Source organism: Chanos chanos, chromosome 1 (assembly GCF_902362185.1).
Source record: "Chanos chanos chromosome 1, fChaCha1.1, whole genome shotgun sequence".
Classification (NCBI taxonomy): Eukaryota; Metazoa; Chordata; class Actinopteri; order Gonorynchiformes; family Chanidae; genus Chanos; species Chanos chanos.
This window is the reverse complement of record NC_044495.1, coordinates 14,860,232-14,884,710: the sequence shown is the minus strand read 5'-3', so window position 1 is coordinate 14,884,710 and position 24,479 is coordinate 14,860,232. Positions and strand designations below refer to the sequence as shown.

At 42.4% G+C, this 24,479-nt stretch overlaps 1 protein-coding gene across 1 annotated transcript in view; it reads left to right on the top strand.

Annotated features, from left to right (window-relative positions):
• The window catches only part of ralgapa2 (Ral GTPase activating protein catalytic subunit alpha 2), a 90,874-nt gene extending 71,552 nt beyond the window's left edge, over nt 1–19,322 (top strand). Inside the window, exons 39-41 of the mRNA XM_030783778.1 lie at nt 13,624–13,748; nt 14,784–14,843; nt 17,996–19,322. Coding sequence (XP_030639638.1) covers nt 13,624–13,748; nt 14,784–14,843; nt 17,996–18,153 — 343 coding nt within the window. The 3' untranslated portion in view covers nt 18,154–19,322. The remainder of the gene's footprint in view (nt 1–13,623; nt 13,749–14,783; nt 14,844–17,995) is intronic.
• Nucleotides 19,323–24,479: the final 5,157 nt, after the last annotated feature.

The window sequence follows — 24,479 nt, the reverse complement described above, 5'->3', positions numbered from 1 at the left end:
TGTTTATTAGAAAACAGCCCCGTGTTTCTGCATCATGTTTCATTTTATAATTAAAGTAGTGCCACATGTTGTGTAAAAAGATTTTTAAAATGCTATCAGTTTTAATTTTGCCCAAACAGTGATCAACTGCTGTTTATTTTAGAATGCAAGGTGTGTGTAGTGCTTGCATGGTTTCAGTGTGGAAACGGTGTGTGTGTGTTTTTGTAGAGAGGGTATATAGATTATGCAGTGATGCTGATTGACGCCTGGACTGGTGAGGACGGATGTTAAACCTGCTTATCTGCTTGGAGTAATTAAGATCCAACTAGTTGTTCCATCTGTCTGTCCAAGCCCTGTTTTATTAATGAACTTTCTTTTTTTCCCTTTTTCCACTCCTCCCACCATCCCCAGGCTCCCAGAACTCAGAGAAAGCTTTCAGCTCTCATGATATCCAAACGAATGTTTAACCTCCCTTTCATCACTGTGGATGTGTTCTCATTGATTAGCTCTGGCTGCATTTGTCTTCTGTCTGTCTGGTCAATGTGAGCATGTACAAGGGATTCTGACAATCTTCTATACTTGTAACCTAAGAGTATTTGTGCTTGTCAGTGCGTTGGACTTAATGTTGCAAATGTTGTTGCTTTGTTTTGTTTTTCTCACATGAAAAGGTACGGGCTTGGAGCACTGAGTGTATTCACTTAGATATAATCGTGTGTGTGTGTGTGTGTGTGTGTGTGTTTGTGTGTGTGTGTGTGTGTGTGTTTGTGTGTGTGTGTGTGTGTGTGTGTATGATTGCATATGCGTAGGTCTCAAATTGTCCCCTTGTTAATTGCGTTGTGTGTAAGCCTGAGCTGAACCCCATTTCTCATTCTCTGAGTTCTTTTGTCTGAGACCAGTACTGATAAGAATCCCAGCTCTAGGGCTCTTGTGATATTGAAATCGTCCAATGAGAAAGAGCATTCAGTCATACATTATCAGTGAAGCACTGATTGCCATTCACTCTGACTGGGCCCAGTCATCTCTGCTCACCCCAGCAGACTAGGCTGCTTCAATACAGCAGCCATCTCTGTACTTTAATACTGAGTCTTATCCACTGATATATAACAGACATGGCCAGTTCTACCAGTAAATGTCACTCAAATGTCACACTGCATATAATACGCCAGTCTCACCTCCTGTTATAATATGAACACTGTTTTCTTATGCCACTCTCAGCCTAAATCTTATTATTATGCAGACTTTTTTTTCTTTTTTTTTTTAAACGGGTCATGACACACTCAGTTGAGTTCTGCCCCGTAAATACCACATAATGCCTTCCAAAAAGTAGAGCATTCAGATTCAGAGACTAGTTTTTTTCCCCCTTTCCCCAGCAGCCCTGTATTGACCAGCGTGCAGCCAGTGCTGCACCTCTAACACTCACCCCCTTTCTCCACACCTAAAATTGAAGGAAAATCTTGTTGAAAATTCAATTTCTTTGATTAAACGCAGCCTTTGGTTAGCTAGGCTGTTTGTCCAGAGACCGCCGGTTGCCCGTGCCGCATTGTTTTGCATCTTTTAAGAGAGATTACTTGATTATTTATAAGTTCCGCATTAATGCCACTTTAAACAGTTCAAAGGCAGCGACAGCTCCTCCACGAGCTTAGACCTGATTGTTTTCAGGTAAAGGATGTCCTTGTGGACGCCATTTGCATCTTTGCACAGAATGGAGACCTAGGCATGGGTGGATAAATAAAACAACAAGGGAAAAATCAACAGGACAGATTAAAGTGTGCATCGTGTTTTTCCAGTCCTCCTCTACCCTGTGGCTGCTGTTTTGAAGTGCTAATGCAGGTTCTGTACATTCAGAGGTCCACAATCTGAGTTTGGGTCGAGGACAGCAGTCAGTGCAGACAGAATACAACAGTGTAAACCCAGTGAGAATTACGTGAGAAAGCATGTTTAGAGTCCCTTGAGAAGTCACTAAGGCATTTAATTTTTCACTTATATAAGTTAATTAATTAAATTAGTTGTTTATTTGGTGCAAGGTAATCACTATATGGAGACGTGATTTAACAGACGGGTTTTTCTGATTTTCTGATTTATGCGGTCAGGTTTCTAGAAACTCCCATACAATCAAGATTAGACGTCCACGTGCCTCTTAATGAATGCAGTTGTTTAAACAGCTTGGGTTTTTTTAACCAATGGAATGGATGGTTCCCCACCCCCACCCACCCCCTCCATGTTTCAGTGTTACCAACTGCTAAATGTGTTACAAACATGAAAGCTCTGAGCGTTTGATTCTCACTCTTTTGCGAGGTACATCTTCATGGCAGAGCAGTGTATGGAGGCTTTACTTGCATTTCAAAAGTGTATCTATAGAGACTGTCATTCAAATGAATCTAATTCATGGCTCACAGAGCTGGGGGGTGAAAGGTACAATGGGTTATGTGGAGGTGATTATAGCAGTATCTGTAACAGCTACACACGCATACACTGAGGTTTAACCATCCCATTTCTCTCTCTCTCTTTCTCTGTCTCTTTCTCTCTCTCTCTCTCTCTCTCTCTTTCTCTCTCTCACTCTCTCTCTCTCTCACACACATGCACATAGACGTGTACCCACACACACACGCACACTCGTACATCACTGGAAGGAGCAGAGAGTCCTGCACTCTTTCCATTTTTCTCTGTGATGTTTCCATCTGTTGTCTTGTTCATGAATAGCTTTCTTATCATTGGGAAAAACTCCAGACTGGGCCAGCAGTCAGACTCAGTCAACAGTAGAAGGAGCCGTAGACTTGATCACAGCTATCAGTCATTGTTAATGCTCCTCCAACGAAGGCCATGGAGATTTGATAGTTGATTCTTCCTTTTTTCTGAAAAGCTGAGAACAGGAGATGCAGTTAGCCTGCCCAGAGTTTTCAGAGGATTTTTTTATGTTGAAGTTTGAAAGCACATTGTCTCCGTGGCCCATGAAAGAGTGGCCTGTCTGAGGGCGGGTGAATGGGCTCCCCGCGGCATGACTGGGGGTAAGACGGGCCCTTGATTAACCCTGGAGTGACTAGGTAATATCACTGGAGGAGGACCACCTGGTGAGTGTGTGTGTCAGTGTTTGTGTGTGAGTGTGTGTGTCAGTGTTTGTGTGTGTGTGTGTGTGTGTGTGTGTGTGTGTGTGTGTGTGTGTGTGTGTGTGTGTGTGTGTGTGTGTGTGCGTTTTGGGGTGCTTTACAGTCAGCTGCTGCTGGAAAGCACGTGAATACCATGGACCAGGTGCTGGCCTCCAGCCCCCTAGTCTAATTGTTAGCGTGTAATAGTGCGCTTGACTGCACAGAAGCCCTCGAGGGCAAGATTACGGAAAATAAATTGGGGAGGGGGTGGGGGGCTGTAACCAACTCAAAATGTTCATTTTCCCACATTTTTTTGCTTTTTCATAATATATTTACTCTCTTGCCGTTTTCAGGTGGAACTAGGATTCGGTCCTTTTTGATGAAATGCAGGGATTAATAGATGCAATGATGGGGCATGAGAAAACAGGTGAAGGAAGTGATGCAGGAATAAATATTTAGGATAAGAAATTAATTGCAAGTGAGAAAGTTTCTGAAGTGAAACAAGTTTTAGAATTAGGGTCTTCTCATTGGGTCACATGATAAAAGCATTTTAGCTGAGAGAAAAGGAAGGCAACATATAGCAAAGGGATAGCAAATGGTGCCATTAAAGGACTGTCTTATATTCTAGCATTAGGACAATCCGTGAAGATTTGGAATGAGCAGGAATACATTTTTGAAGTGTTTTTAGTTATTTGTCAGTTTTCTTTTTCTGACAGATATTAGTCTTCCTGTTATCTATAAAACTAGAAGTGGGCGTAATGCCACATCCCTTTGAGTCAAAAACATTGAAATTCTGTACAGTAACATTCATCCAAGTGCCCAGTCCCACTGCCTATCATCTTACTCTTCCACACACTCAGTGTCATTCAGGTGCTTCTGGCCTTTTTGCCTTATTGATCTTAATGAGTGGTATAGGGGTGTCAGCGCTTTCCTAAGGCAGCTTTCTGTGTAAATTTCACTGGTTACACATCTGTCACACAGTTACACAGACAAGGTACAAATGAGAAAACGAGATTGGAGAGAGACATCCTGCAGCTCAGAGGAGCTGTCTTCAGCACCACACTGACTGTGTGTGTGTGTGTGTGTGTGTGTGTGTGTGTGTGAGTATGTGCGCATGCAGAGTGCCAGCACGATCGTGGCAACAACACTCCTTTGTCTTCAGGGCTAATTTAGGGGACACATATTTGTGCTTGCTTTTCAGGTGGATATTTTTTACAGACTGAAATTACGTTTTTGTTTGCTGGCCAATCAGTTCGCTCTTGTAGCAAGCTAGACAGCTTATCTGTCTGTGAACTTCTGGCTGTGTTTTCCCTGCCTGGAGTGCAGAACATTCATGCAGAATGCTGCTGTAGACAGCGTTCACAGACACAGCCAGGGGCTCTGGTCTTAAAACTGTAACGGTCACTTTGGGAGTTAGTTGGGTTAGTTAGCTCATGAGTGATCCAGCAGGTGTCACCTCAGGCACATTCCCACAGGCCAAGCTCAGAACGTCTTTGGAATAGTTCAGTGAGCCGTATTTTCACGATACTTCACCTTTCTTACTCTAGGGCTTTTTACATAGGAGGTCCATAAGGTAATGTCATTGCCTAACACGTCATATTGCCCGTTACAACTTCAGCCTAATGGACTGGCTGCTTTTCTAGGTTTGCTTCAGCCTAAATGTTTGATTCTTTGATTGTTCCCCCAATAATAAATCCCCTGTTTGGCTCTTGTCAGTATATGGCCAACTGAGAGGTGGCATTGGTTCTGTTTTGATGCCTTTGATGGAAAAGCGTCGGTCTTGGATGATCTATCTCATCGTTGATGGTGTTATCTGCTCTTTCTACTGAGACTCTTATTTGTGAAAAATGGGTCTGAATGGGTTCTTTTTTATGTTGCATGCTTTAAATGATGTGTTGATATTTTGATATTCATATCAACGATTCGAATTTATGAATTTATCCACAGCATCTTTGTACAAACCAACCTAAGCCCATATGAGAATGTGTTTAAAACAGAGCACACAATGCCCTCTGGGCTCTGACTCAGTTGTCAGCGTTCTCTATAGTTCTGAGATGGAGCTGTAAATACGCTTAAACCTGTTGGCCTTTTATCTCCCCAGCCCATGTAGGCAAGTCCTGTCCTTTGGCCCTAAGAGTCTGATCAATACTCAGTGATCTGTGGGGAAAGAAGAGAGTTTGTGTGCTAAGCTTAGGTCCTCTTGAGAAAATGGCAGGCTTTTTATTTAGTGCCATTGTAAATTTCACCTCCAGTCAGCACAGTCTGGCAACTCTTCATGGGAATCTTGTGTGTTGGCTGTGATGTCACAATCATAATTCCCCATCCGAGTGTCTGCTTCTCAGATGGATGTTGGTGAGGTGAGATACAGAGGGAGTGAACATCCCCCTAAAGGTTCAATTAACCTGTCTCTACCCTTTCACACACACACACACACACACACGCACGCGCGCGCGCACACTCATTCATACAAGCGTGTACACACACACACACACACACCAGCACTCAGCACTGGGCTTAATTAGCTGCTTGAAAGAAACCAACCCCATCCTACTCCCCTACACCATGCACACACCTTCCACAAGCTGAAAGACTATTGTAAGTGGTGAGAAGGATGTGGTGGAGCCCTGTGTGGCAGAGATTTAGTCTCAGTCTCTCTCCCTCTCTCTCTCTCACTCACTCACTCACTCACTCAATCAGTAATCCAGTAATCATCTCCTCTGTCTTCGCACAAGCTGCCTAATGAGACGCCAGGGCCTTGGACTAATGACAAGTACATCAGTGGCATTGTTTTACTAGTCCCTCTAGATCTCTGGGCTCTCCCTCCCTTTCTCCCTCCCTCTTTTCTTTCTTTCTCCCTCCCTCCCTCCCTCTTTTCTTTCTTTCTCCCTTTCTCCTCCCCTCCCTCATTCCCTCATTCCCATCCCATAATCACTTCACACCTCCTTTGGGTTATTCTGCTGGGACAAGCTTCACGCCTCAGTCCGGTGCCGTGACAACAGGTACCCTCTCACTAGCAGCCCCCAAATCCACCAATCAACACCTGCCACCTCAGGGGCGCATGCACGCATCTGTGTGTGTGTGCTATCTGATGGACATACAGTCAGACTGTGAGGACACAGAGACTCTGCTCTCTAACTATTCACTCTCTCATTTTTCTCCTTTCTCACTCCACTGCCTTCCGTTCATCCTTCTCTCCAGAAACACCGCCACAACATTCACATATTTGCACTTCTTTTTCTTCTCAGACCTGCTTTGACAGTCATGCCTGAGTGTTTTTATTGGTAAAATGTGGTCCTTTTTTAGTCAGCCTGCATGGCTGCTGTGCAGAATATGAATTTAAAACTTTACTTAGATTTGTATAGTGCTCTGGGAATTGATTCTTATTTTGTGGTTCTGGAATGATCAGCGCAATGATGACGTATGTGTGTGTGTGTGTGTGTGTGTGCGCACGCGTGCGTGTGTGTGTGTGCATGTGCACGCGCGTGTGTGTGTGTGTGTGTCTGTGTCTGTGTGTGTGTGTGTGTGTGTGTGTGTGTGTGTGTGTGGCAGCTCTTGGTATTACCACCTCATTAGGACAGTGCCAGTGAAGTGAAATTCATTAGAAGCGCGTGGCATCCATAATGACCGCCCAGAATCCTCCATTCTCAGAGAGGAGACGCGCATGGCATGTTGACTACGACAGAATCTTAAAAACGCCAGAGCCCTTTTTTTGTGTTAAACCACCCAATTACCAGTGATTCCTCTCCCCCCCTTTCTAACCCACCCTGCTGCAAGGTCAGTCTGATTGGCTGAGGTTAATGGCTGGTGCTTGACTGGAGTGGGGGTCAAGCTTGCACAACCGCTCTCCTCCTCTGCAACTTCGTACTCCAACAACAAGAGCCTATTCAGGGAGAGAGGGAGAGAGACCGAGGGCAGGGCGGGGGGTGGGGGGGTACAGGCAATGGAAATGCACGTTGTTAACCTTGAGTTTATGTTTGTTGTGACCACAGTCAAATAGGGCCAAAGCAAGCCTTTTCACCTCTTCAGTTGCCTTTTTTTTCTTCATATATATATAATGTTTCAGAGTACATAAACTAGTGCGAATTTTAGAGGCTGTATTGTTGGTTTTGCATTAATGTTCATTTATGGATATGAAATTGCATTATTGTATGATATGTGCAGTGTAAATAATAATTGGAATACAGCATTACGTCAGTTGAATGCATGTGTGGAAAAGGCACTGAAGAATATGTTGTTATCTGACACTGTCATTCTACTATATTTGCAGACTAAAAATGGTCATGAGTTACTTGTCCTGTGGTGCTTGACTTAAACTGGTTGTACCAGCTGGTAACAGCAGAAAAGACTTGCCTAGAGCAGCTTCCCACCATTAATATCTCTGTTTATCAACAACACATTTAGACAAATCAAACCCTCGTGTTGACATGGAGTAACAAGAGTCCTTCCCTCAGGTTACACCTGTAACACATCCTATTATTTTAATCACTTCTCTCATCCAACCGGACCAAACAAGATTAGACCGCACCAGCCTGGGTCAAACCAAGATTAGAATCAGACCATAACAAATTATACCAGACAGATGTGGCCTAACCAAACCAAACCACTTTAACTGGCCAAAACCATTTTAAACTAGACAAAAATGCATTAAATTAGACCATAGCCGACTAAAACACACTGCTCTTAAAGCCAGGGATTTCTGAGATGGCTATACAAATCCATATTGCCTTTGTTATTGCCTGCTAATGCACCAGTAGCAGCCCATATTTTCATATTATTCTCTGTAAAATGGCCCATGTTAACATGTGTTCGGTCTGTATTCTTTCTTACTTAGAGAAAGTTTTACTCTTTTTATCTGGTGCAAACTGGAGTCTTTTTGTCTAAAATAGAGGAACACTGCAAATATTCTATGGTGTTTCATAGTAGAGAAACAAATATGGTTTTTTTGTTTTGTTTTTAACATAGCTTAATTTGTGTGTGTCATTGAAATGTAAATCCCAGTATTTATTCTGGTCTTTGTGTGCCTCATATGTGATTGGAGGTGATGGTATTTTTCATGTGTGCATATTAATGACAGTTTTGTGTGCATAGTGTGGCTGACCCTCTGACCCTGTATGGATGGTGTATGTGGTGACCCTCCCCTGTGGCCCAAACTCTTTTTTGTGTGTGTGTGTGTGTGTGTGTGTGTGTGTTGTGACAGGTTCAATGGGTTTTCCCGGGGGTCTAGGGCCCTGTGCAGACTGCTAATGAGGGGCCATCTGAGACCACTGTCAGTCCCAATGCACCTTGAACATGGTCGGCACTGCCACCTGACCTTGGCTTTGATCCTCCAAAAGGCCTGACCCCTCAATTCCCCACTGACCTCCCCCAACCATCTGGTCAACGTACACACACCCACATACACATTCTGTCTCTCACCTTCTCCTTTTCTAACCCACACGGACACACACACACACTTATTTACACTTAGTCTTGCCCCCTCTGACACACACATGCCAACTGATAAATAGGCTCTCATCAGCTTAATTCATGATGGGCGGTATGATAATTCAGTAAGAAGTGAAGTGATCTGTGACAGGAATCACACCTCTGCTGCCAAGAACACAACATCTTTACACCAAAAATACAACACCTCTACTGCCTCTAACACAGTGCCTCTAGTGCTTCTAACACAGGGCCTTTCCTGTCCACAATATGATGTCCACACTACGCACAATGCAGTGTCTCTACTGCCCTTAATACAGTGCCTCTATTGCCCACAATACAGAATCTCTACACAGCACCTCTTCTTTCTCAAGCTGAATGCCTCTACTGACCACCACACACCATCTCTACTGACCACAACATATCTCTACTGACCACCACACACCGTCTCTACTGACCACAACATATCTCTACTGACCACCACACACCATCTCTACTGACCACAACACACTGTCTCTACTGACCACAACATATGTCTACTGACCACCACACACCATCTCTACTCACCACAACATATCTCTACTGACCGCCACACACCATCTCTACTGACCACAACATATCTCTACTGACCGCCACACACCATCTCTACTGACCACAACATATCTCTACTGACCACCACACACCATCTCTACTGACCACAACATATCTCTACTGACCACCACACACCATCTCTACTGACCACAACACACTGTCTCTACTGACCACAACATATGTCTACTGACCACCCCACACCATCTCTACTGACCACCACACACCATTTCTACTGACCACTACACACCGTCTCTACTGACCACATCACACTGTCTCTACTGACCACCACACACCGTCTCTACTGACCACAACATGTCTCTACTGACCACCACACACCATCTCTACTGACCACAACATATCTCTACTGACCACCACACAACATATCTCTACTGACCACAACATATCTCTACTGACCACCACACACCGTCTCTACTGACCACCACACACCGTCTCTACTGACCACAACATGCCTCTACTGACCACCACACACCATCTCTACTGACCACCACACACCGTCTCTACTGACCACATCACACCGTCTCTACTGACCACCACACACCATCTCTACTGACCACCACACACCATCTCTACTGACCACCACACACCATCTCTACTGACCACAACATATCTCTACTGACCACCACACAACATATCTCTACTGACCACAACATATCTCTACTGACCACCACACACCGTCTCTACTGACCACCACACACCGTCTCTACTGACCACCACACACCATCTCTACTGACCACCACACACCATCTCTACTGACCACCACACACCGTCTCTACTGACCACCACACACCATCTCTACTGACCACCACACACCGTCTCTACTGACCACCACACACCGTCTCTACTGACCACCACACACCGTCTCTACTGACCACCACACACCATCTCTACTGACCACCACACACCGTCTTTACTGACCACCACACACCGTCTCTACTGACCACCACACACCATCGTTACTGACCACAACATGTCTCTACTGACCACCACGTCCCTGCTGTCCACAATACCACTTCCAGTACCTCAACTGGCTACAAACCGATGCCTCTAATTATCGACCACACAATGCCCCTGCTCCCCACACCACACCCACCGATGTTTGGCTTTGCTACCCACATCACGTCTCCACTGCCTATAACACACCCACACAATACCTCTACACACAACACAACCATTTCTACAGTGCCTGGACAACATAATGTATGTGTCAGCTCAGGTTATCTGGGCTGAGCTTTAAAGACATGAATGGGACATGTTAAAAACTGTGTGCATCCTGTCTGTCTGTGTCTGTGTCTGTGTGTGTCACTGCTGTCACCAGAGGCTTTTGCTCTGTCTATCTGCTTGCTAATTCTCTGTCTTTGTCACCTGGTGCACTGCGGGATGGCAAGAGGGAACGGCAAAGTGAAAAAGGCCCATTATCTGTTAAAACCCCTCTCTACAAAATGCTTAGGCAACGTTCTCATTCGTAAGTGGATTTAAGTTACTGTTACTCTCTCTCTCTCTCTCTCTCTCTCTCTCTCTCTCTCTCTCTCTCTCTCTCTCTCTCCCCCCATTACAGTGCTATTGTGTTTTTCTTTGATTCCCCACTGTCCATCTCTCTGAAGTCTGCCCTTTGCTGAGGTGAGGTCATAATGTTATTTTATAAGTATACACGGTATAGTGGTTTTAAAATCTTTCTCCTCGCTTCATAGAAATTTTTTCTTGCCTTTTAACAGGACGTTCATTATTAATATATTTTTATGAACTTTTATAGACAGGTTGAACGAGGCATACGAGTGCATGGAAATTCCCCTATTCACACATTGCTTATTGACTGAAGTGCAGAGTGATTTTGTTCTTTCCCCCCGAATGCTTCAGGAAGGGTGACTCAGATTACAGTGGTCTTTGGGAAATCCCAGACCTTCTTTTAGCTTTCTAATCGTTCAGAACAGCCATACTGGTGCCATAACCGGCGGGGCACTAAACAGTTGTCATCTTTCTCCGTAACAAAAAAAAAAGGTTTGAACTGACTGTACTGCTCAATAAGAGAGTGGGTGCCTGCCTAAGTCTGTAGTGTTCTTCTCAGACATTAGTTTAAACTCCTGCTTTCCTCATCCCTGGACTTTGGCATTTCCATCATTTTCCTGGAGTTTCTTAGGATACGTTCTCTTCATAAGTCACCAAACCATAGTAAGAAAAAAATGCCCTCATATTTATACCTCATTATTGCATGTTAATGATTCTGTGAGTGTTGCACGCGCACACACACACACACACACACACACACACACACACACAGCGGAGCAGCCTGTACACTATAATTTTCACTACAACTCACTATTCACTACATTTAGAGAAGGGGAAAGGGGGGTTGTTACTCAAGTGCCTATTTATAAAGTAATTAGTTAGAAATGCCACGTTGGGAAAGACTTTTTCTGTCTTCTATCTCTCCCTGTATTGTAGAGTGTAGTCTGAGTAAAGGCGGTGGACCCTCAGTCAATATTTGTTTTAGGAATCACAGTACCAGAGTCAGGCTTCAGTCCTCCGCTCGCCTGATAATGGGCCTCCATATGGCAGTGTTGACCTAGTGTGACCAGTGTTATAATTTCTCTCTCTCTCTCTCTCTCTCTCTCTCTCTCGCTCTGTCCCTTCCTTCTCTCTCTTTTCCTCTCTCTCTCCCCCTTTTATTCTTAACCCTCTCTCTGTGTCTGCCCCTTAAAATCAGAAGTGACTGTGATGTGGCCCAGCCCAGGTTGCCATGGCAGCAGCAAAGCCAGCAATGTTCTTTTAAGATCCTTACAGAGTCCCAGAGAATACAACCATTTTGTTTTGTCTAATACACATTTCTAATTAAACTCTGTCACTTTGACATAAAACATATCACCGATTATCTTTTTGTTACATGTGTTTATGTTGCTCCATTTCTTGATAAGTTATATATTTGATCTTTGTAAATTTTTAAAAACTACAGTTTAGCCGTTGTCTGAGTGCTGCCCATTGCAGAGCAGAAAGTTGTTGCTCCTTTGCCTACATTTCTTTTTCTGCTCTCTTTTCTTCATGTTGCCAAAGTGCATGTTTGATTTGAACAGATTGCTCTCTCTCAGTCTCAGGTGCCTGTCCGTGCTGGGTTCAGACTAACCCTCTCAGAGATTTGTCACGGCTGCTTCAGCCGCTGCTGCGCTGGCACGTGGCACACACACACATACACACACACACACACACATACATACATGCACACACACATACAGTCACACTCTCTGACACTCATATTCCCACACATTCATGCACATGCACAAAAACACACACACTCACACAGGCATGATGATGCTGGAGTGCAAAGGCCTTAGTAATGGCCAGGCCCTGCTGCCTGCCCAATGAGAGCCCAATGGCATCAGTGTGACTGTTCAGAATCTCAGCAGGCCAAATGTGAGTGTGTCTGACTACTGTAATACACAGCACTGCCCTGCATCATTCACCTATTCATTAGAGCTCTCTCACTCACACTCATACACACACGCTCATTCATCAGCAGTTCACGCCAGCATACACACAGCCTAACACATACACACACACACACACACACACACACACAAAAAAAAAAACAAAACACAGATGCTCCTGTTTATACTGATCCTTGTCCTCTTCTTATGCATTCGCTCATCAGACACTCGTTTTCCTCACCGTCGTGTCTCCAACATGATTTCACATATGCATGTGTATGTCAGTGATCCACTGCAGCACCGTTTCAAATCCAGGTGCTGTGTGAGTTTTTTTGGAGGGGGTGGGGTGGGCTCTCTCCCATCAGATTGCAGCGACAGATTTGCACACAGATTCACAGAACACCTGCTCCTGCGTTTGTTTTGGCCGTTAACCGACGCCCACTGTAACTCAAGTCATGCACTTTATTTCTGAAATAGCCCATCTAAAATAGAGGAGATACTCTGTGATGGTCACTCGTAGGCTTAGCTGAATTTTTTTCCTTTAAGACTGCTTTAATTATGTTACTCATTTCCTCTACTCGTGTCTCTCTGTTATTTCAAATGGAACAGTTTAATGAGACGCTTCTGTGATTGCTGTGTTGCGTTGTTGAAACATTGCCACTAAAGTAAAGACAGGTAAAGACAGGCAGTGATAGGAAATGCGTTCCTCTTGCCTATAAAAATCATTACATGTCTTCTCCTCCAGAGAGTGGCCTACTTTCTTTTTGTCCTTTGTTCGGTCTCTTCTCACCTGTTTGAATGTAACTGTCCTGTGGTAGACCAGAGCGAGCTTGTAGTCTGTGCTGTTTGGAATTTCTGATGGCTCACATTTTTTCTTGATTAAACTGGGAATGAGGGAAAATTCACCAACAGTATAAACAAAGGAGTTTTCAGTGAGGAGTTCTGAAGAAAGTGCTTTCAGAAAAAATAAAAATAATCGGTCCAAAGATGAATCATGGGAGGATCACAGTGTTAGCACCGTGTCTGTCTTTGTGTGAATATGCACAGTGCTCTGTGTGTGTGTTTGCGAATGTGTGTTTTCCATTATTTTAACCTTAACTCGAAGGCTGTAGCTACGAGGAACGGGCATTGTATCTGGAGGCTGTCATTCAGAATCACAGAGAGGTCATGACATTTGAGGACTTTGCTGCTCAGGTCTTCTCACCTTCCCCTAACTACTACCCCATGAGTGGGACAGGTAAGACCATTTATTTATCTTCTCCCAGTACCTCCTCATCTCTTTTGATCACTCTCCATTTCAGCTCCTCACCAAAAGGCCAAATAAGAATCCTCCTTCCTCTGGTTCAGGCTTTGAGTTTCCTCTGTGATCGGTTTAGTTGGTGTGATTCATAGAAATTGTGCATTTGATCGCTATGGCCCCATCACTGATTACTGTGTGTGCAAGTGAAATCAGAGAAACAGCAGAAGGGCAGTATTCAGGGTGGATTATGCTGCTAGGAAACCATCATCCTGGATTAGGGCTGGACAGTGAGTGAGTGAGTGAGGAGAGAAGCATTTCTCCTCACAACTTAGATAAGCTCAAAGCTTCTGCCTAAAATCAGTGGGGTAAACAGCTCTCATTTCTTTAAGTAAAAAGGCCATTTGTATTTCTCTATATATGTAAATAAGTAAATAGGCCACTTGTATTTCTCTATATAGGTAAGTAAGTAAACAGGCCATTTGAATTTCTGTATATATGAAGTTTGTGTGTTTGTGTGTGTGTGTGCGTGTGTGTGTGTGAGTGTGTTACACAGACTCAACTTCACAAATATGTTATAAAGCTATTAGTTGCCCAGGTGGAATCAGGGTTGTTCTCTTTCTTGTTTAGCTGAAGGCTTGTTACACATAAACCCACCAGTGCTCCACTAGCTGTGGCAACTGTTTCAACATAAACAACAGGACTGTTATACCCTTAAATATATATTTCACTCATAAATTATTCATAGTCCTGACTTTACATAGACTCTGTTATTTTAAATAATTTTGGGGTTCCCTGTAAGCCTGTCTCACTGTTAGCTTGCTGTCACTCTCCTCTGCTCTAACAATTACATGTAACTTTTATCAGCTAACAAGTCCAATGCTCTGTGTGTATGTTTGTGTGCGTGCGCGTGTGTGCATACACATATCAGTGTCCTCTGGTCTGGCTATTTGTGAATGTGTGTGTGTGTGTGTGAAAGAAAGAGAGAGAAGCTCTAATTCCATGAGTCACTAACATCTCACACACCACTGACAGCGTGGAGGCGTTGGCCTGGGAGGCTTTGGGACGTGGAGTCTGTTTGGGCCAAGTTGGACTGTAAGACTTCTGTTCATTTCTCTGATGTTAGGCATGTGACCTCTGTTGACCCCAATACTGTCCTCCCTTTTTTCTGTGAAACACCTTCAATTTGGTTCAAATCCTGCATGTACCCTCAGCACCATGTCCCAGTAATGTCTACACACTCTGCACAGCCATCTCTCATTCAGAATGCTGCTCTGTTTATTTCAGTCATGTACCTGACTCCGCTTAGCTGTTACTCATACAAAGCAAACATGGTAGAAACACGCAGAAATGTCTCTGCACCAGAGGTCAGGTTCTGGGTGTCAGGATTCAGGCTTGACTTAAGGCAGCAAAACCCAGTGTTGAGATAGAGTATTGATAAAGTACAGAGATAATTACATTACTGTACCATTGCAATATAGCTTGCATTTCATTTGTCCACGCAAGAGCACAGATGGAGCACACAATGGTGAGATGTAGAGTTCTGTCTGTCAGAATGCAGTTTGGCTCTTGATTTTTGTGCTTGCTTATCTGTCTTTCTTATTTATAACAGAAAAATTGTTCATATTTTCTGACATTTGTGGATGTTGTCACTCATAAAAATAGAACTCTTTCTCCCCAGCCATAACTGAGCAAACAGATGGACCTGGACTGCAAAATGCTTTGTCACACTGGCCTTTATGTGAGCTTATGCTCCATTTGTGTGTCTAAAATACTCACCAAATTGTAGAATTGTGATAGCACAGTCTTGCACAAACTTGAAGACACAAGAATTAAAGAGTTTATTCAGCTATCCTAAAGCTGCCCAAACTGACTGAACCTCCCATGTTTTTCTTTTTTTTTTTAACATACATTTGTTAAGTAATGTGTGCGTGCGCGTGTGTGCGTGTCTGTGTGTGTGTGTGAGTCCTTGTCTGTGTCTGTGTGTATGTGTATGTGTGTGAGTGTGTTTATGTTTGCGTGTTTTATAATGTCCCACTTTTTCCCTACACAGGTAATGACTAACACACCACTACAACATTCAGGTCCCCCAAATGCCTTCTGCCTACCCTTCCATTCCTGCCCTTTTCTTTCCCTGTTTCTCCCTCCCTCCTACTAAACACCCCCCCCCCCCCCCCCCCCCCCGCACACATACACATACATATCCACACTCACACACGAAAACAACCCTTCCCCACACACACACGCACATCTCTGTGCTTTATAGGGGTGTGTGTGTGTGTCTTACCTGTTCCTTTGTTGTCTTCTCTCCTCTCTTAGATTAAAATGTGTAAAGTGTCATAACAGTTATTGATGAAGGTAAGCACCCACTCCCCCTTTATCCTGAAGCTCGTATGCCGCTAAAAAGACAACGCCTTTGCCCTTTCTGGCTGGTCTACTCATCCTTCAATTCTCCTTTTTTCTACTAACCAGCTTCCTTTATCAGACCTCTGTCAGCCTGGTTAAAGGAATACAGAGACTGTGTGGTTTGGGTTTATGCTGATCATTATGGGATATGCAAAGCCAGAGCAGTACATGGGAAACGCATGAACAGTCCACAGACAGCCCTCCTCTCTCTCTCTCTCTCTCTCCCTCTTCTCTCTCTCTCTCTCTCCACACACACACACATATATATATGTATGTGTGTGTGTGTGTGTGTATATATATATGTATATATATATATATATATATATATACACTTCTCTCTCTCTCTCTGTCCTCTCCTGCATGTCTCTGCTTTATCTTTTCTTTCTTTCTTTCTTTTTTTTCTTCCTTTTTTGTCATCCGGCGTGCGCCTGTTTGCCTGGGGCCACATCTGACACTAACACCTGCCCTACTGGAAAATGGCTTTGTCACTTAGGCTTTGTTTGAATGGCTGCAGGAAACCAACAGGGAGGAAGCCCACTTTACGGCAGTGTTTTTGTTTTACACTCTCTTTCTCCATCTATCTCAAATGCACTTTTTGTCTCTATCATTTTCTCTCTCGCACACAGAGTTTTCTTTGCACACATGATGCAGTGTATATTTATATTTATCGCTGTTAACTGTGCTCCGGGCTGTTGCGTTACTGAGGACTGACTCTTATGTTTTGTTTGTTTGTTTGTTTTATGGAGAAAGACAACGAAGAGATTAAGACAGACTGTGTGTTTATTTTGTGGCCAACGACTGCGATGAGATTCACTTTATTTCTAAACCAAATTTATTTGTTTTGAGTAGCACAGTGTTGAGTTTGTTTAGACCCTCAATATGATAAATTGCCATATGATTTATTAGAGATCTGCATTTCTCCCTCTCTCTCTCTGTCTCTGTCTCTGTCTCTGTCTCTCTCTCTCCCTCTCTCTCTCTCTCTCTCTCTCTCTGTCAAGTGGAGTGGCAGATATTTGGTATTATTATATATTAGATGTAAAGGAAGAGGCACAAGTTTAGGTTGTAATCAGTAAAAGTTTACCCATTCCTGCACTCTGTTGTCAATCATAAAGGGGGAGGAGCTACCGGATGACAACTCCTCATTTTGTGTTGTGTCTAACAGTTTGTCAGGATAACATCAGTGTCTGTGCAGATGATGAGATGATCTGAGAAGGGTTACTGCCCCCCCCCCCTTCTTTTCAAGCACAAAGATTCTCCTCCCTCTGTCAGTGTAAGGATGCTGTGTCACTTAGTCCATCTGCTGGGAGAAACCTGAGCTTTTCCCTAAAAACAGCATATGAGAAAGAGAAAGAGAGAGAGAAAGAGAGGAAACAGGCAAGTAGGTGCCATCTGGTCTGAGCCATGGGCTTGGTTAATTTAGACGCTGGTGTAGAATTTACAGCGACAGTCTTGTCTTTTACACATGTAAACCCATGACTTTCTTTCTTTCTTTCTTTTTTTTTTTTTTTTTTTTTTTTTTTTTTTTTTAATAAATTGTCCTGATGTTGTCACTGATGTTCTATCAGTTATTCTGCATGGCCTGCCTTTGCCCCTTGCACACCTAGTGGAAATGCTGCACTGTTATTGGGCCCAGCTTCCACACTGTTACACTTGTGTAAGCAAGAACCGTACCCACTATTGCGAATCTTCTGGTTGGTGTTTCTGAGCTGTAATGGCTGATCTAGGACGGCTCATCAGTGCTGGTTAAATCCCAATGGTTTTAGAGGAAAAGTCAGTGAAGCGAGCTGATCTGGGATCAGCAGATAGGACGTTTTGTTTTTAACATTTCTTCTTTTTCCTAGGGTCTCTCAGCGGCAGTACGAGCACTGAGCTCACCGTTACCACGGCAACTGGCGACTCCACAGAGCAGCCATCTCCCACAATGCCTCGTGCCTCAAAACACCGCGTTTCTGGAAAACTACGCCGATCAGCTAGCGCTATCAGCAAATCATCCAACTGAATGCCACACATCCACACACACACACACCCTCAGAACGTCCACTGCTAAAAAGACTGGGATTTTGTTTTGGGTGGGGCTGTTTATGTTTGTCGCTAATAACTGGAAAATGATTGTGTTTATTTGTTGTTTTGTTTGTTTTAATTTAAGAAAAAAGGATTGTTGTTGTTATTTGAAATTGTTTGCCATTTGATATATTTTTTGCTGATCAGAGGTGAAATTGCTATCACACTAAATAAGAGGGTGCTTGGACACCATGAAGAGAAAACTGTATCTTTGCCTCACTGTGCTCACCCAGCTAATTGTATTCAGCAAACTCTTTATCAGTTTATATACTTACTACGCATGAAACTTGATGAAAGACATTGTGCTGGAAGTTGTTGAATTGTTTTAACTTGAATGCAAAGATGTCTGATTTTTTTTATGCCAGTTGTGGACTGCGATTCCTGTAAGCATTCAGACTGCAGTTCTCTAAAACACATTACATGAGAAAAGAGAGAGAGAAAACAGACATTTTTTTTTAAAGCTGTCTCTCTATTTTCTCATTAACTCTAAATGGCAAAATGGGAAGTTGCTTGAAAGCAGTGAAGGAACAGTGAGAACTATACACTCTGTCTCTGTCTGTCTGATTCGTTCAGTGTGAAGCTCATCATGCTTCCAGTCATCCCATCTCTGAAACTGAGACCAGCTGGGACAGCATAGAGTAGAGGTGTACAGTGGGGGAAAAAAAAAAACATTTTGAAGTTCTCATTGTTTTGCTCATAAGATCTGTTTTCTGTGTTCTGTGAAAGAATGCGTTTGTACACACACCCTCCCATTTTCTTCAAAGACACTGACGTGAAATATTGCTCATAGGAATGATGATGATTGTGGTCTGTTGTCTGTCCATTCTCACCTTAATATGACCCTCTCATTCAGGAAAGACAGATGGACTTTATTAGAGAATTTTCAGTTTGTTTTAATCCAGTGACTGTAGCATAGAGGAACATGCTCCTGTTTAGACTGTGAATCACTGACTAAAGACAATTTGAATCTTATGCATTCTGTCACACAGTATGTATGAAAACATTTCTTTATGGAAACAGCCATACAAGTACCTAAAAAAGCATTCATATTATCACCTTTACCTGTTTGTGTGTGTCTGCGTGCGTGCGTGCGTGTGTGTGTGTCTGTCTGTCTGTCTGTCTGTCTGTCTGTGTGTTTGTGTGTCTGTGTGTGTGTGAGTGTAAGAGAGAGTTTGAAATGGGTCTTTTGACGTCCTTATGGAGGGTAAATGTAGTGCCTCACTCCCAGTGTCTGTGTAGATTCAGTGAATGACTACAACTAGATTGGCAGCCAGCAAGGGTTTCCCTACTGAGCTTCATAGAAATGATTTAAGGTTTTGTGTTTGTTTGTGTCTTTTTGTTTTCGTTTTTGTACTGATATGAATTTTATGGGGCTTTTTTTTTCAGCTGATATATGCAACTTTTTTGTTAGATTGAAAAGCCTCCATCCAGCTGATTAATTGCTCTGCTCTTTCATGATGTAGAAAAGAAGAAAATGAATGAATACATCAGACCAACATTTGTCCAGTTTGTGAATTTGATTGATTGTAATTGTTGTGCACCAGTGCTCTATTAGGTAGAGAGAGTGTGTGTATCTGACTTTGTAACACACTCTGTTGAGTGAAGAATTGCCTATTTGATTGGTTTTCTCTCCATCTGATTTTCCTGAGTTGGATGTTGCTTTAAATGTAATTTGATGCTGTATGTTTGTTTTGTGTTGTATATACTAAGTACTATCTGCCACGCTCTTTCTGCAATGTCATTAAGTGATGTAAACTCTTCTGCGTCAGACCTGACTAGATGAAAAAGCCACCGAAGCCTCAGGTGACTTAAATGCACTGGATTGTGTGTGTGTGTGTGCGCGCACGTGTGTGTGTGCGCGCACGTGTGTGTGTGTGTGTGTGTGTGTGTGTGTGTGTGTGTGTGTATGTATGTATGTATGTATGTTTGTGTGTGTGCATGTGTGTTAGGTATGTGTGTGTGTAAGTGCTTTTGTATGTAATAGCTGCCCAAATTCTCTCCCTCTATCTGGCTGTAAGTCAGTACTGTTTAATTAGTTCTTTGTCCCTGTTCTTTCTTGTTTTGATGCGTGCTCTTGAAAAACAGAGAGAGTGACTCTGCTTTTACAACTCTCCTCTTCATGACTGGAAGGAGAGAGAGGGCAGAGGGATGTGGGGAGCTATAGGGAGATTGAAAAGAGAGGGAGGGAAGGACCCTTCTCTCTAAGTGAAGAAGTGTTTTGACATCCCTCTGGTCATTTATGCGAGCAGATTGAAGGTGTTTGGTATGGGCTCTGCTCTTGAATACATGCTGCACTCTGATTGGACGCTAAGAGGCTCTGTCAGTGCACCTGCTCCTCCTCATGCCCCTTTGGTACCTTTTGCCATGCCAGCGCTGCTCTCCCTCTTCCTCCTCCACCCTCTCTCTCTCTCTCTCTCTCTCCCCTTAGTAACTGGCAGACTGGCGCTGCCAGTACAGCCCCGCCCACCTCTGTCCCTCTAGTAACCCAGCCTTGTTTCCATGAAGACCAGGTGACACAGGCTCTGTAAGCACCACCCCACACGGCAGCAGGGCAGATGTTGCACTATTTTGCCTTACCTGTACATGTCTCTGTTCTCTTTTCCTGTTGCCTCATTCTGCTTGTTGCCTCATTCTGCTGTCTCTCCTTTCCTCTCCAAGCACTGAGTTGTAGTATAGGAGGCATGATCCTGATGACTTTGAATGAAGAATATTTAAGGAATGTACACAAGCAGTGACATCACCCCCACTTTCAGATCTGCCATTTTATCTTCCCAAGAGTAGAATTCCCACTACTCGCTTTCTCTGAGAACTGTGCGAAGTTTGTGAAGAATTTCTTTGTCCAGTAGATTTTTTTGGAGGATGATGTTTAGCAGCTAGTGGTGTTTTTGGACATAAGGTGCCCGATTAGCTCCGGCCAGTGAAGTCTTTCAGACACTGGCCCTAACTGAAGTGATGTGGCAGAGTTGTATGTTTCTCCTAGACTTGTGATTGGCTCTGTACATTTTGTCTTTTTTAGGGCTGTGAATTCTGAAGGATATAAATATATTAATGCTTGTAATATAATCTTTGTAAAAGATTTTTTTTTCTGGTGGGAAGGGGAAAATTGAAGATTTCATCAAAACTTCGCAAACATATCAAACCTGTTTTTAATGAAAAAAAGGAATCATGTTATCTTTACTAGATATGTGAAAATCAAAATGCAGTTCATTAAATCTGTTTAAAATTCAGTGTTGCTTTTGTGTTTGTTCAATCCTATAATTCATCATTTCACATACAAAACAAAAGCTTCTTTTTACACAGAAAAATGACCACTTTCTCAAAATTGTATTAATGCAATTGATATTAAACAATTTTAAGTAAGAAATGTAATTGAGTTCGTCCGAGCCTTCATTCACTCACTATTTCTGAGGCATTCATATATACATTTGTGTTGGTGGTCCTTTTGCAAATGTGATGATTAGTGTGGGTTTTTTTCTTTTCTTTTTTTTTTTCTTTACCTTTTGTGTTCAATAGAAAGAAATTCCAAGTTCCAAAAATACCTAAAATTGAACAGTTCCATGTTTCAATATAAAAGACATCCAAAGGAATTAGAGCACTGTTTAACTTTTAAAAAATGACACGTAATATCGTTATTCATTGACAGAGCGTTCTGCAGAGATCCCATGTATCTCCAGGCTGGCAGTAATCCTAGAGGGAGGAGACTGTTATATGAGGTGGTGTGTGTGTGTGTGTGTGTCTGTGTGTGTGTAAGGAGTGGGGTTAGAGGTTGTCTTGCTTTTTAGCTGAAGCTCAGGGAGCAGGCAGGGTAACCTGACCCTGCTCCCATCTGTCCCCCCTGCTGTTCTTCAGCAGGCCTGAAGGGCTGAGGTTAATATACCCCCACCACACACAGACACACACATACACTCCACAGCAGAGTCTCACTACCTCAAGATGGAGCATCTCCAAAGCATCACCACAGACTGAAAATGTGAATCTTATTTAACGGGTGTAAGAATGAAAAACCGAGAGGGAGAGGACTAAATTCATCATAGTGACTTTTGTGATCTCATATACATGAACAGTGCGCCAATGAATTTTAATCAGGCTCCTTCACTCTGAAAAATGTCATTTGTCTGACTGTTTCTGTGTGGTTTAAAGATCAGACCATTTGCTTTTTGGGAATCGGTAACCCTGGTAGGTCTCTACCATTGCACAACATTTCAATCAATTTTAAATTATTATATCAGACCACGTGCTTTTGTACCATATCATTATTTTAATATGGAATCTCCCTTGAATGTGTCACTTGTATTCTTTATGTGCCTCCATTTTACACCTCTGTTTATGAGCAGGGCAGTCTACATAACTTTCTGGTTAAAACAAACAACTCACCCATAAGGAGGCCCGAGTCTCCATAAACATTACAGCTATTGTCTGAGGTAAATGCAGTTCCCGGAGTAGAGTATGACCCATTGATTAAGACCGGAGCAGGAGCTGCGATCACCAGCTGACACTTAAATGTGTTGATAGTGATAAAATGAAACATGGAGCGTTACAATCCAAACGATATGTGACCAGTGAGCTTTCTAACAGTAAATTGAGGGGGTAAAAACATTGCTTATGTTTCTGTGGTCATTAAGGGTTCAAAACCTTGCTGCTTAGCTCCAGTTTGCCACATACAGTGTTTATTTATGACTGAGATTCAGACGCCTGAGTCACTTGTCCTGGTCTCACTGGATGACTTCAGAATGACATGACAAATCTATAATCAATAGTTCAGCTCTGAAAGCAGCCGACTTCACGGTGCTCAAACAGTGAAGAGAAATCTGCTAATGGTAAACAGATGCTTTTCATGTACTGCACTCTAGGCAGTAATGATCGTAGATCATGTAAGTCACTTTCTATGCTTTAATCACATGAGGGATATTATTCGGATTGGGCTTAATTTTTGACTGAGCATTTTGTAACCTTTTTTGATCTTTATACATTTATACTTTTTAACAAGAAATGTGCTTCATCACTGAGGGCAAATGAGCTTATGTATTTGAAGAATATAATCGTAAAGAGGAAGTAAATACCTTGTTCATTCTTAAACAGTTTCCCAAATTTGATATCAGTAACTCTAGGAATGCATGATCAGACATTTTTATCACATGATGTTCAATAGTGCTACTACTACTACTCCACCTGCTGCTGTTGCTTTTGCCACTATTACTACTATTACTACCACTAAAATAATAATAATAATAATAATAATAATAATAATAATAATAATAATTTAGTCCTGACGAGTTGTGAAAAAGTTTGGAAGTAGGCGAGATCAAATTCTTGTGGATCTTATGTCGATGATGAGATGTAAAAGTGCAAAAGAAGTTTCTTTTTGAAAATATTTTATTTCAATAGATAGACAGCACGGCTTGAACATACATTTGAAGCGCTAGTAGCAAACATTTAAGAAAATAACCTGTTTATACAAAAAAAGATTTGCATCTATAAGAGCTTTATGTTTTGAAGAGCTGAAAAGATTGTACATTTAGAGACCATTCACAACATTCATGACAACTCAGAATTATGACAAAAAACATTTGGCTACAACATGTGACACTAGGACACACGGAATAATTCGCACAACACAATAATTTACAGGCAACAATTATAGATGAATAAATAAATAAATACAAATATTACGATTAAACATATTGCAATAATTACATATAATGATAGTAAATAGATTATGTGCGGACATTCAAAAATCAAAACAATCATTATATTAAGATGAATTCTTTTAAGGCAGTTGCACAGCGGGTGCTCTGACGTACGCTACTATTTCTCTAAAGGCATTTCTGGCTATGCTAAAGGGGAATGCAATGACTTTTATTACGTCCAAACAAAGAGACTTTTTCTTCCCTGCAATCCACAAGCTATTAAAGCTAAAGCCTAATGAGTACTGACGAGCAAGTGAATTGAAGGCTTTTCCAGTTTACCAAGTCAAACATTTCTTAGGTCTACAAGCTATCACCTGTGCATCAGTCTTAGAAAAATATCTTTTTATAGATACAGTTCACCTACTTATTATTTTTCCCATGACAAACTGAATGGGAATTCACAAAATAGAACATTTCTTTCATGAATCTGTGCCAATTGTATACGCTGGCTTGTTGAAGATGCTTATGTTTGTCATCATTTTGAGTTGTAGGCAGCGAATTCACTAGTAGCTATATTTGGCCGCTGTTTAACATGACAGAGGTATGGTTCAATCTCTCCACCAGCTTCCACATTTCT